The sequence below is a fragment of the Engraulis encrasicolus genome, chromosome 15 (genome assembly GCF_034702125.1).
Source record: "Engraulis encrasicolus isolate BLACKSEA-1 chromosome 15, IST_EnEncr_1.0, whole genome shotgun sequence".
NCBI classification, from domain to species: Eukaryota; Metazoa; Chordata; class Actinopteri; order Clupeiformes; family Engraulidae; genus Engraulis; species Engraulis encrasicolus.
In genome coordinates, this window is record NC_085871.1 from 16,383,086 (window position 1) to 16,395,236 (window position 12,151).

Sequence of the window (12,151 nt, forward strand, 5' to 3'; positions counted from 1 at the left end):
TTTGGATGGCTAACCACCACTTATCTGTAAAAATCCAAAATCACACAATTTTTGTGCTAAATAATTACACAACAGTTAAGGTCAATTAATGTGTTAAAATAACAACCTAATGATAGGCAGACAACTTTTTGAGTAACACAATTGACTAGTTTAGCAAAAGTTCAGAAGAAGATTTTAGAGGCCTATTTGATGAGAATAGGCTATAGGCCTACAATCATGTTGCCCAGCCCCAGCATTGCTCAAAAAAGTTGCCCTGTGTAATATGTCATCTTTTTTTCTTTTCTTTTTTTCAAATGTAGCCTATTCTACTTTTTTTCTTATTTTAAAATATTTTTTTTAATCTTTATTTCTATTTTATTTTGCATTCTGTTTTATTCTCCTGTATATACTTTCTCTACTGTTATCTATTTGTTTTGATTGTAAAGTGTCCTTGGGTATCTTGAAGGCGCTCAAAATAACATGTATTATCAGAGACGGTTTACATGAATAGAGAATCTTTGGTATTATTATTACTATTATTACCAGCAGTCCGTTTGAGGCTTGCTTCATGTGACATGTGCATGTGTTTACATGTGACATGTGATTGATTGTGTTGTTGCCTGGGATACGACACGATTTTTTTAAAAGTGGGATCTCGCGGTGTTCTCTGTCGTTTGATATTTGAATGCAAACATTAAAATTATCTTGGAACTTCTCCGCACCTCGTGGTATTTTTTCAGATGAACACAACACAACATGAAGTCAGATCTATTATGATTTACTTTACAAGTTACTTTAGATAACTTAATTGTTACTTGACTTGTGCTGTAATGTAACTATGATATCGTCTCAAATAACTCTGATTGTGAAATAATATGAATGCTGACGATGTATTACCAGGAAGCAAGATGAATCAGGTAGATAACACTTACTTAAAAATACTTATATCAACCAACTATGCCAACTATCTTCTGCTAATAACGGGACATATGTAGGCATAATGCTAGATAAACGTTTCTACTACCGGTATGCTCTGGCAGATTAGCATGATCATGATATAAATGAGTGAATTCTCTTGTAGCCTAACGAAAGGTTTGTCGCTTTTGTAGGCAACGACACTGTTTATTTTGTACGACATTATTGCGCTGTTTGAGATTGATCTACTCTGTCATACACGTGTGGGATTGTGCCACTCTGTCTTCTTTCATTACACTAACACACGGTTGCACAGTCTTTTCAGATCAACAACACAATTTCACCTACTGGGTTACATCATGACATCACTGGAGAAAAGCATTGTCAGAGGAAAATGGGCAAGGTATGTCTCTTTTGCAATGGCTTAAGTGTCATTTTGCCTGTCAATTAGTATGGCCTTGACTGTGAATGGAGACAAAGAAAACAATTAAACATTCTATGCTAACCAACCTACCTAAAGACCACTAGGCCTACAACTACAGACAATCCAATGGTATGTGTTTAAAAATAAATTATTTTAAAATAAGTTAGTAATATCAGTTAAACATGTGGTCTGTGATTTAGGATTCTGCCCAGAGTGAAGTTGGTGACGTGTATTACAACAAGTGTGATGAAGATGAATATGATGTAAGGATAGTCATCAAAGAGAACAGTTGCAAGACAACACCTGAGGAATGCCAGACTCCCCGTTTAACTGACCATCACCTCTGTAATGGTGACAAGGAGCAAGCGCAGGTAAATCAATATCTCAAAACACATGTGACACATTTGTCTGCGCAATCACTGCTGTTCGCAGTGTTTATCCAAGACATGGAAACAGATCTCTTGAAATGTCCACCTCTGATTTCTCAGGCACTAGAGCAAAAAGAGCATTCCCAATTGGATGGTCAATAAGTGGATGATTATTATCATTGTCCTCATTAGCAAGTCTGGCTTTGAGCTATAGTGTCATTGAAAATAGTTGAAATTATCAAACCCTTGTGAAATTTGAGCCAGAGGCAGACGTGGCAAGGTCATTGCACCCACAATAAAGAAAGATATTTTTTGCTTGTTTCCAGAACTTTGTGCCACATGCCACACTCTACATCGAACGATCTGGGGAATATCTCAACTATGAAGAGGAGCTCAACTATGAAGTAGAACAGCTGCTGGATGACATTACATCAGATACTGTCCAACCCGATACAGCTGGACAGCACTGCCCCCTTAGTGACAAGACACCTGCCAACGATGATGGCTCTGAGGTAATGTTCACAGTGTTCACTTCTCTGGTATTCACTGTGTCACTTGCACATGGTAAAACAGTCCTCGTGGCAACTGAAGTGCCCTCAGTAAGTAAGTAAGAAGTCAACTATGTAAAAAGTGAAAGTGTACTTTATTGTCAATTCACCATGTAACAAACATTACATAGGAGAACTGAGGGATTGAAATAGCATTTTCCCAAACACCAAATGTACACTTCAAACAGAGAGTGGGCACCCTCTGGAGGACATCAGTTGTCCCGGCTACATGGAGAAGGTGGGGGGGATTGGGGTCTCATAATATTGTATGTATGGGGCACCTAAGTCACGCCCTCTACTTCCTGGTTCATGGGGCAGAGGGAGTCAAAAAATAATCACTGGGCTTGAAATGAGTGTTTTTTCGACAACAATCCAAACCTTGGACCTCCACTTATGCACCACAAGTCCACCGCGACTCGCCTCGTTCACTTCCATTTGTTTTTTTGCAACTGTCTGCCCCATGAACCAGGAAGTAGAGGGCATGACTTTCGGAGGATTTTGTCCAGGGCCAGACCAAAGCTGTCAGCGACCTGAATGTAATGATGACTGATGCACAATAGCATGGGATAGAGATTGTGCTATGAATTAACCCACCCTATGCCCTCCTATGTAGATTGGTTGGCCCCTCATGGGTAGTAATGATGATTATGATGAAGGTGACTCCGAGAATGATGAGAATCCCTGTCACCCCATTCCGATGAGAGCATTCCCGAGGACACAACCGGTAACCATTCGGCCAGACAGCACACAATTCATCAGGGTACTAGTTATTCAACATTAACTTGAATAAAGCACTGGTTCACAATATTGTGCTCACATATTTCTTATACAGTCTCTCAGTTATGTTGGTTCGCTCCATTTACAGCTGTGGAAACAACCATCAAATGACCAGGATGTTGGCAGCGCGAGACAATGGGTCACATCGCATGTTCCTCTGGGTACTGGCTACAAAGGCAAAGCAGACCAGATTATCAGAGCAATGAAGAACCACAGATATAAAAGCTGTGAGTAACACTGGTTCATCATTTCGTTCTTCAATCAATGGTTAAAACAAGACCCTTCAAACATATACTGTATGCAATTTACGAGAAATGTTGTCAATGCGTATATGTCCAAGCAGACTTTGACCTGAAGATCACCACCTTGTGATTTTATTTAGATTTAGATTCCTTCTGTAATTGAATATCAATATTTGTCTGGCGGCAAACGCCATACTCAATCACAAGTGTGATCAATTCGAAAAGATTCAAGGCAGCATGGGTACTCCCAGGCTATATCAATATAGTAGTTGTAGAAAATGCCAGATGTTTTGTATTATCAAATCAACTCTTTACTGATGCAATATAACCACGTATGTGTGTCAATAAATCCAATGTAAGCTTTTTCTTGAGAGACCACTAAATTGAAATACAACCGCAGCAGTATACTTGCCTGGTTAACACCTTGCCTGGTTAACACCAGACCTAATCACAAGTGAGATTAGTGGTGCATTCATGTGGTCTTCCGAAGTAGATATTATCTAGTTGCGAAGTGGTATTTACAAGTGTGTTGCGTTCATGTGCTTTTTTGATGTTGTTTACAAATTAAAGATGGCGAACCAGAGTGAGACTTTTTACTAAAACGATTATAGACTGTTGTTCATCAGCTACAGCAAGCAAATGAATTAGGAAGTCAAAGGTAAAAATTCTGTATATTTTCTGACACTGTCATTTACCATGACTGTCTAAACATACTGAATGCCGGTTTTTGAGTATTTCAACTTAGCGGTTGCCATGGCGAGAGTAGAGCCAGCTGTTGTGTGCGTCATCATCTCGTAAACTCGTTTCTTAAAATTTTCTACGAGTTGTCCAGTGGTAAATACCAGAAGCGGTGGCGTTCATGTGTGCTTCGAATGTCGGCATTTGGTATTTACGATAATTACGAGACCACATGAACGCACTATAGGTCTGGGGAGTTACCTATTGTAAATTCCGTATGGGGCCGGAATACTTGGCTATTATGACACACTGCCCTGCTCTCTGATTGGGCAGAGAAACTGTTAAGGTCGGAATGCTTGGCCATTATGACACAGATCCCATGATCTTGTACGTTATGAGTCATCCTCGCCATACTGTCTTTCAGATCGAAACGATTGTGTAGAACTAAAGGCAGTATGGGAGTTCCCAGGCTAGTTAACACCAGACCTAATCACAAACGATTGTGTAGAACTGAAGGCAGTATGGGAGTTCCCAGGCTAGCAGTATACAGTAAATGGAGATTTGATCTTTTTTGTTGTTGTGTGCCAGATTCCAATGCCTGCGAAGAGAGAGAGTCACACGGCAGGGAAAGGAGACTACTACTAGAGCCCTGGGATGTATCGCTTCATTGGCCAGCATGTAACGAAGCAGATGCTCGGCTGAAAGGGCAGGAGGCCAAGGATGCTGAAGCAGAGCCGCCAACTGGACAGACGAAACCTACAGAAGGGAAAAAGGGATCAGGAAAGGGCAAAAAGATGAGCTTAAAGGAGCAGAGGAAGTTGAAGTCGAAGACGAAAAAGGAACAAGCCAGCAGCAGACTGCAAAGGATTTTGTTAGAATGCCCTCCTGGTTGCGATGGCAAGGGGAGGGACAGCCCTTACTTCAGGTACTACACCGATCTCCCCTACACAGAACACTTACCTGAGCCAGGTGCCAGTGTAACCTCGGCCCCAATGCCGGGTCCTCTGTATGACACGAATGTGAAAACGAACAGCCGCGCCAGCCAAGACTCTATCGAGCTGCGAGAGAAAGCTCGAGACAGAGCGAGAAAGATACACAGAGAGCGCTGCCTGAGACGCCTGATGAAAAACAGCGAATGTTCATCTGACGGAAGAGGAGAATTGATCTGCACCGACAAGACAGATGAAAGGGTTACAAAGAGTGAACACGGGCAAGGTCTCATGGCCAAATCCCAAAAGGCACAAGCACTGAAAAGGGCAAAGAACAACAAAGTTGACGAATGGAAAGGGGTTGAAGCTGAACTGCATGTTGAAGAAGACACAAGCGAAATCATCAAAACTAAGAAAAAGGTCAAGTCGAGTAAGGAGAAACGAAAAGAGAGGCGCAGGGCAAAACATGAGGAATTGGTTACATTGGAAGTTGAAAGAGAAGCTCATACAGAAACAGAAGAAGTTGGTCATGACAGTGATGAGTCGATGAAAAACTCTGACAAGTGTATGAATGCTGTAGACGCAGTTATAAAGTTGGACCTTGCCGCTCAGACTGGAGGGAAAAACTGTGATGACATTCAAAACTGCAACAACAATAATAACAATAACAAAAAGCTGTATGACTCAAAAATGGAGAATGCCACTGGTGAGTTTTTCAAAGCACAGTTCATATATACACGCTCTATTAAGTAACATAGATAAGCAGTTTTCAAAGTGGGGGTGGGCTGCTAGTGGGGGGCAAATTGGTAAGAAAAGCATTGCAAAATGAAATGATTAAGTGAACAGAATAACTAAAAAGAAAATAAATAAATAAGGTAACCAACATTCCAATTAATTACCAAGTGCATTATAATAATCTCTGAATATTACTATTATCATCAATTTCTTATTCTCTATAAGCTTATGCACTGCCTCACAGACCTATGTCTGTCCATACACTGCCTGGTGTTTGGGCATGATAGGAAATGGGTAGACTGACAGTGGATCTTCTGTAACTGATCTTGTTTTCTTCGTAACAGTGTATATAGAGTATTTATTATGTTTCCTGTTGTACTTGGGTGAATTAAGTGAGGCCTCAACTTCAGCTAGTTGTGTAAGGGGGTGTACAGAAAAAAATAGTGTAGCACCGCTCGTGCCAGGGGGCCTTGGTTGAAATCTACTGGTATATGGAGGGCCTTGTCATAATTAGGTTTGTTGACCCGTAGATAACTTTTTTCTTCTTGTTCAGGACAACACTCTTTGGAGAGACACTCGCAGCATGGCCCAGGAGACGAGAAGGCAGCAGAGCCTCAGATGAATGTGGATAAGAATGTGGAAGGCAAGAATGTTCAACATTCCAGAGTAACTAGCTCTCCATCAGGAAAACCTTTAGTTATGGCAAAGATTTACGACGCGGTAGCCCAGAACGGGGAATTGGGCGACACAACTCAGGAAGCAGCATTAGCGCATGCCCCCCCATGCGGGAAGGCCCAGGTGGAGAAGGCCACCGACAACATCTCACACACGGACCGCTCGGCCAGTTTGCCTCATCCGACAACAACCTCTAGCGGCCACCGCCACTGTGGGAGGAAGAATAGGAGGGGGGCTGGATCGCTCCAAGGCAGGGTGTCATCCACAGACGGCAGCAGGGCCAAGGCTGCTGTCCGGGGAAACGAGGCCAACTGCTGCTGGAGGGGAGAGAGCACTGCCGCCGGTGACTGGGCATGTCAAAACAAGGCCGGCATGAGGCAAATTGAGGACGAGAGGAGTAGTAAGCGAAGTCTCTGCAGAGACCGGGGGGATTCAGACAAATACAACTGCATGTCTGATGAAGGGAAAAATGGCACGTTACCACCCATGACCGTACAGGATAGAAGCACAGATTGCGTGAATAGGCCTTCTGAGGAAACCACTGAGAAATCAGGGAGGCAGAGGAGCAGACAGAAGCCACATAGATCATCTCGCAAGGACAGATCGCGGCGCCTCTTCCCATCCAACTCAGAACATGATGAGAACTGGAGGAGTAGGAGACATGAGATTAAGGGTATTCCAGAGAGCATGAAAGAGGACCATCAGACAACAGGTGAGGACAACTGCTGTGCTTTCCCACGTTTTTAATCCCTTTCAAAATGTTTATTTTACAAACAATATTTAGTACCATTTCTCAAATGTTATATAGTAAATATAAAATATGTACTGTTATTATATTTATTTTTTATTATACTGTGTATATTTAGAGAGACAGGGAGAAAAAATACCTTATGTTATGTAACCTTAACAACGACACGCCCACATTACAGAAGTCTGCTGCGATTTGATCACAGTATTTAATCAGCAAATTGATTTTCCCTCCTCTCTTGCCGCCTCAAATAACCGGAAACGATAAGACTTACTTCCACCCGGCCAGTCAGTAGCTTCCGTGTGGCCCTGCCTGAAGTCGTCAACACGCCGTCCTGTCTCAAATTGTAACTAGCGCTAGCTGTATTTAAATTCCCTGGGAAGCAAAACTTCAAGATATGCATATTAAAACAGGTGAGCGCTGTTTTCTTCGAAAATGTGGGAATTCGTGCATGTGCGGAGGTTGTTACTTCAGCGAACTAGCTGGAGCTTGCCAAGCCAGTTGGAGTGGCTTAGCAGGCTAGCTAGACAGTTTGTCAGCACGCTTTGAATGAAGTGGGCGCTCAGTTACGAAACTTTGCTGTGGCCAACTATGTAACATAGCGCACATGTCATGTTCCAATATCAACCTTGTGTAAAAGTTCGAAAATTCTGTTTTGTCAATCCCTGTGGTAATCCTTTGCACTGTGCGTGGATAACTACTTTTCTCCAACTGAAAGAAGCTGATTAGCTAACGTCTGCCAACTAGCGAGGTAGCCAAGTAACGTTAGCTAATATTAGCCTTCAAATGATTGGTCATTGCATCATTTCCATTCGAAGTCAATTTACTTGACTTTTGTGATTATGGTTATATGGTGTTCTTCTGTGATATCCGCATGTTAGTCCGCGCGCAATTCGCTAAAATGCGCCTCAGACGTTTCAGGAAGGGCCTCACAACATGGGAATGAATCGGAACTTCTGTAACGCTAGAACTAGCTTGCTAACGGTAGCTGTCCAACCCTGCTGTTGTTGACACCAGGAATAGTAGGCTAACGCTGGCCATCTTCTAGGCTTGCCTTCTCGTAAAAATATCTGCTAGTGGTGTTTTGGTTTTTAAAAAACGTCGTCTTTTGGGTCTGTCGACCTGCTACACTGATCTTTCGCCAGCTTGTTCTAACTGGATTGGGAGAAATCAAATGTGGCCTTGCATAACATTCTAATATTTGTTGCCTAACTTGATTTTGATACTAGATAGCCGAACCTATGAAGGTAAGTAGAAGGCTTTTCTCCTGAACTCTGTTTGACTTCCTGGCTGCCAGAAACTGCCGGGGCTAGGTAGATTCTTCATTGTTCATTCATGGACATCGTTGTAATTTGGTTTACAGGTTGCTTTTCAAAATTGGGAATGGTTTGCCAGTATGATGGTAAAATCAATGCTCTTTTCCCTCCCCGTGAGTCTGCTTTGATAAGCTATTGACAATTGTAATCGTGTGTTTGTCAATAGGTTCTTGGGAGGCCAACAACGCCGTATGTGAGTCAGACCGCCTGTGCGACCCCGCCGTTCTGGTTTCGCCCCCTAAGCCCGAGCCTCACATCCGGAACCGCCGGCTGTCCCCAGGTTCTGGCATCGGAGGCGGAGGGGGAGGTGGTTGTGGGGCCGCAGGACCCGATAAGCAGCAGCAGCCGACGCGACAGGCCTCGCCACCATCAGCCACGCTCAACGGGACTGGCCAGCCGTACGCCTTCTCTTACGACCGCCGCGAACGCTACCACCAGAGGGGGGGCCACATCAGAGGAGGCCGCGGCCCCCGGCGGGAGAGCCCCAGGGTGGGTGGCGGCCGCATCCCAGCTGGTCCAGGTGCCAGCGGCAGCGGCGACAACAGTAGCAACAGTAGCAGCAAACCCCAAAGGCCCGGTCCGGGGCCCGTCCAGAAAGCCCGCTGGGTGGAGGACAGCCTGTCTCTGCTCAAACCTCCACCGGCCTTCCCTGTGAAGGACAGCCCAGCCAAGCTGCAGCCGGCCGTGAGTTACGCCTCCAAGGTGAAGGTGAAGGCCGGGGGTGCGGGGGCGGCGGCAGGGGGCACCGAGGAGCCCCCTGGCATTGGGGTGCTGCTGCAGAACCAGTGGGGGCTTAGCTTCATTAGCGACGGGCCGGCTGAGAACAGTCCCTCTTCTGTGGCCGCCGGCCCTGGCCTGGACCCTGCCCAAACCACCCCAGAAACCTCCCCTGCCGCCATCGTAGGTCCCGCTTCAAACCCCCTCGCAGGAGATATGGACTCTGACAAATCTACCCCTGTCCCAGCCCCCACTCCAGGCCCCGCCACGCCCTCCTTCTCCCTGGAGCTGTGCAGCAAGCAGGACGAGAGCTCCGGAGAACTGTTGCTCACCTGTCGCCACCTGGTTGAGGCTATGCAATACCACATGCAAGGTGATCACCAAGGCCCCCAAATGCAAATACCATTGCAATTTCACCATTTCTAGAAAAGTTGAATATTTCAGGCTTTCATGTGAAAATAAAAGGATGAACCTAAAATAGCCTGGCATAATCCTCATTCTAAAGCTCATCTTCAAATACACACAAAAAATGCTGTTATTTTGCACTCATGGCCTCATATTTTAGCGAAAGCCAAATATCCGTTACTTTTTGTGAGCCTACCTGTATTTCAAGGCAGGCATACCTTTGAACTTATTGCCAGGTACTGGTCTTGTGATGCAGTGATCACGAGGCGGTGCCACCGTTGGGTTGCATTTCTGCTGAAATCTGTACACATGTTTTTGAGTTTCGTTTTCTTTCCTGGCATGGCCGAATTCTGCATTGCTTTGACCATAGTGTTTGCAGTCAGACACCATGCGAGATAATCCCTTCACCGTCCTGTTGGGTTTGTGGCCAGATAAACTTGTCTAATCACGAGAGGGGCGGTGAGCACAGTGTTAACCCTAGGAATGTGTGAACTGAGTGATGCAATTTAATTACCATCACAGTGGTCATGCAACTGGCATGCTAAACGGATCAAGTCACATCGCTAAAGGAAATGGAGGACATTGATGAACCATTCTTTATGTAACCTCAAGAAGTCAGACTTATGTAGCCTCCACATTGGTCTTGAGTGGATTCTATAGTGCAAGACTGGTTTGATGCATTTCTTAATTTTGATTATGCAGTCTATGTAATGCCTGTTTTTATGCTTAATTTGCAGAATGGAACACTGTGTACAACAGACAGAAAGAAGGTGAGAATTCTCTTATTACACAAATGTCCTGTTTTTTTTGGGGGGGGGTTACATGACATTTCTTTTAAAGACAAATAATTGTGCTTAACAAAACACAATATTCCCTCCCTCCAGCAGTGTCAGTGGAGGGCCATAGAGAAACAGTGGTGTTCTGCATGAGCGTTGTTTAGCAAGTCTGCCCTGTGCTCACAATGGCTCAAGTGGAGGGGAATGTATTGCGCTTAGTGTAACCTCCAGTATAGAGAAATGAGAAAATTGTTTCAAATCGATATTACGACATTTGATATTGTTTGGCAGAAATATTGATATCACGATATAAATTCGATATATTGCACAGCCCTACTACTGGGCATAGAGCAGCATTTCAGATGGTTAAATGCACAAGTGGTTGAGCTATGAGCACTTATCTTGAATTACCATCCTTTACAACAGTAGGTACGCGATCACACTGCACAGGGTACTTAGATTTATTTATTTTTTAGATCAAATTAATGCAATAAAGCAAGTCTATTGTGGAATGAGGCATGACCGACCTGTCTGTGTTTGATGATGGCCTGTAACCAGCAATAATGAAGCATTTCACTGACTGCTGTTGTGTTTTTCCCCTTCTCAGATCCTGCAAAAGTGGTCTGGTACAAGAACCCCCTGGAGCAGCCGGCCTAGCATTGAGATGCACCGACACTTTTTTTTTTTTTTTTTTTTTTTCCCTTCCCCTCCTTTTCTTTTTTTGACTTTTTACCCCCCTTCTTCCATGTACAGACACACACGCCACTGTATGTACCAAGCAACCCTGTTACTGCTTCCCAATACATGCATACACGTACACGTACACATACAGATACATGTAGACACACACTGCACTCAGGTTGATCTTTTCGTCTCACATCCCACAATGAAAACCCTTTTGGTCCTATCCCTTGAAGAGAGAATTAAGTCTTGGACTTCTCGGTTGCCTTACAACAGAGCCTGCCTCAGTGAACTTGATTTCTTGTACATTGCTTGAATGGATAGCCTCATTGGTGCCCCACCCAGTCCAACCCCACCCATTTTTACTTTTTAAACTAACAGTAAAACTATTGAAACTTTTAAAGATAGGTCTGTGAGGAACTGTAATTTTATTGTAACAGAAATTCACATTCAACAGTTTTATTCTAAAGATGTCCTGGTTCTCATCCTTGTTTTAGGGTTCCCTCTGATAATGCGAGTGGTCAATCAAGCACTTTCTTATCCATCGTGATTGTGAACAGAGCTTTCTATTACACCCATGTCAGACTGATTGTATTTTTTTAAAAAGCACAGATTTAAAGTATATCTGTAGTACCTTACCCTGCGCACCCCAACCCCCCCCCTCTCCCCTCCTTCCTAAACTTTCACACGCTCGCATATATTCTGTCCTCTTTTTTTTTTCTGTGTGTTTGTATGTGTGCGTTCCCATAAGGGATTGCTAATTGTGCTTTGCCCACGAGTTTACGTATAGGTGCAGCTTGCACAGTGTGGAAGTTTTTTTTGCGTGTGTGAGGTGTGTGTTTTTTGTCCCCTTCCTTTTCTTTTTTTTTTTTTTTTTTTTCTTTTGTGGACACACCTAATTTAGTTCAATGTTCGGTTGAATGTCAATCATACACCCTGTCTAGGATCCTAGCTGATTTTAATATGGGTTATGATTCGGGTTTAGAATGGAAATTTATTATATTAAAAAGCCTACACTGGAGGAAGTCTTGATGGTAAATCAGCAGTATTGAAAAAATGGAAAATAAAAGACATTATCAACATAAAAGAGAACTCTGAGTGTTTGTATGTTTGCTTCCAGGTTGAACTCAGTGTCCTGCTGCAACAGTTGACTGCTTGGCCATAACAGGGAGAGATAATCCTCCACAATGGGGCATGGTTTTCATAGAACCTGCATAGCACATGATGACTTGAGGGTC

At 43.7% G+C, this 12,151-nt stretch overlaps 1 protein-coding gene and 1 non-coding gene across 4 annotated transcripts; both read left to right on the top strand.

The window, feature by feature from the left end:
* Positions 1-352: 352 nt before the first annotated feature.
* si:ch211-214j24.10 (uncharacterized protein LOC558894 homolog) lies at positions 353-12,005 on the top strand. Of its 3 annotated transcripts, none has more exons than XM_063217135.1 (11): positions 353-896; positions 1,211-1,297; positions 1,519-1,689; positions 2,013-2,198; positions 2,848-2,994; positions 3,100-3,238; positions 4,520-5,566; positions 6,149-6,982; positions 8,501-9,424; positions 10,194-10,226; positions 10,840-12,005. In XM_063217135.1, the coding sequence occupies exons 1-11, from the start codon at positions 855-857 to the stop codon at positions 10,887-10,889; spliced, it is 3,660 nt and encodes a 1,219-aa protein (XP_063073205.1). In that variant the 5' UTR covers positions 353-854; the 3' UTR covers positions 10,890-12,005. The 3 variants fall into 3 exon arrangements, with proteins under 3 accessions (XP_063073205.1, XP_063073206.1, XP_063073207.1); XM_063217136.1 differs by having other exon boundaries at positions 2,848-2,958; XM_063217137.1 differs by lacking the exons at positions 353-896; positions 1,211-1,297; positions 1,519-1,689; ... (3 more) ...; positions 4,520-5,566; positions 6,149-6,982 and adding an exon at positions 7,286-7,431.
* Positions 9,794-9,927, top strand: LOC134464876 (small nucleolar RNA SNORA15). The gene has a single exon (XR_010038081.1). It is a non-coding gene; the product is annotated as a small nucleolar RNA SNORA15 (small nucleolar RNA).
* Positions 12,006-12,151: the final 146 nt, after the last annotated feature.

Bases quoted from the DNA above. Each gene is read 5' to 3' on its own strand.
- si:ch211-214j24.10 (XM_063217135.1), top strand. From the start codon at position 855: ATGAATGCTGACGATGTATTACCAGGAAGCAAGATGAATCAG. The intron at 2,995-3,099 runs GTACTAGTTATT...CTCCATTTACAG, and splicing joins ACAGCACACAATTCATCAGG to CTGTGGAAACAACCATCAAA. The intron at 9,425-10,193 runs GTGATCACCAAG...CTTAATTTGCAG, and splicing joins TATGCAATACCACATGCAAG to AATGGAACACTGTGTACAAC.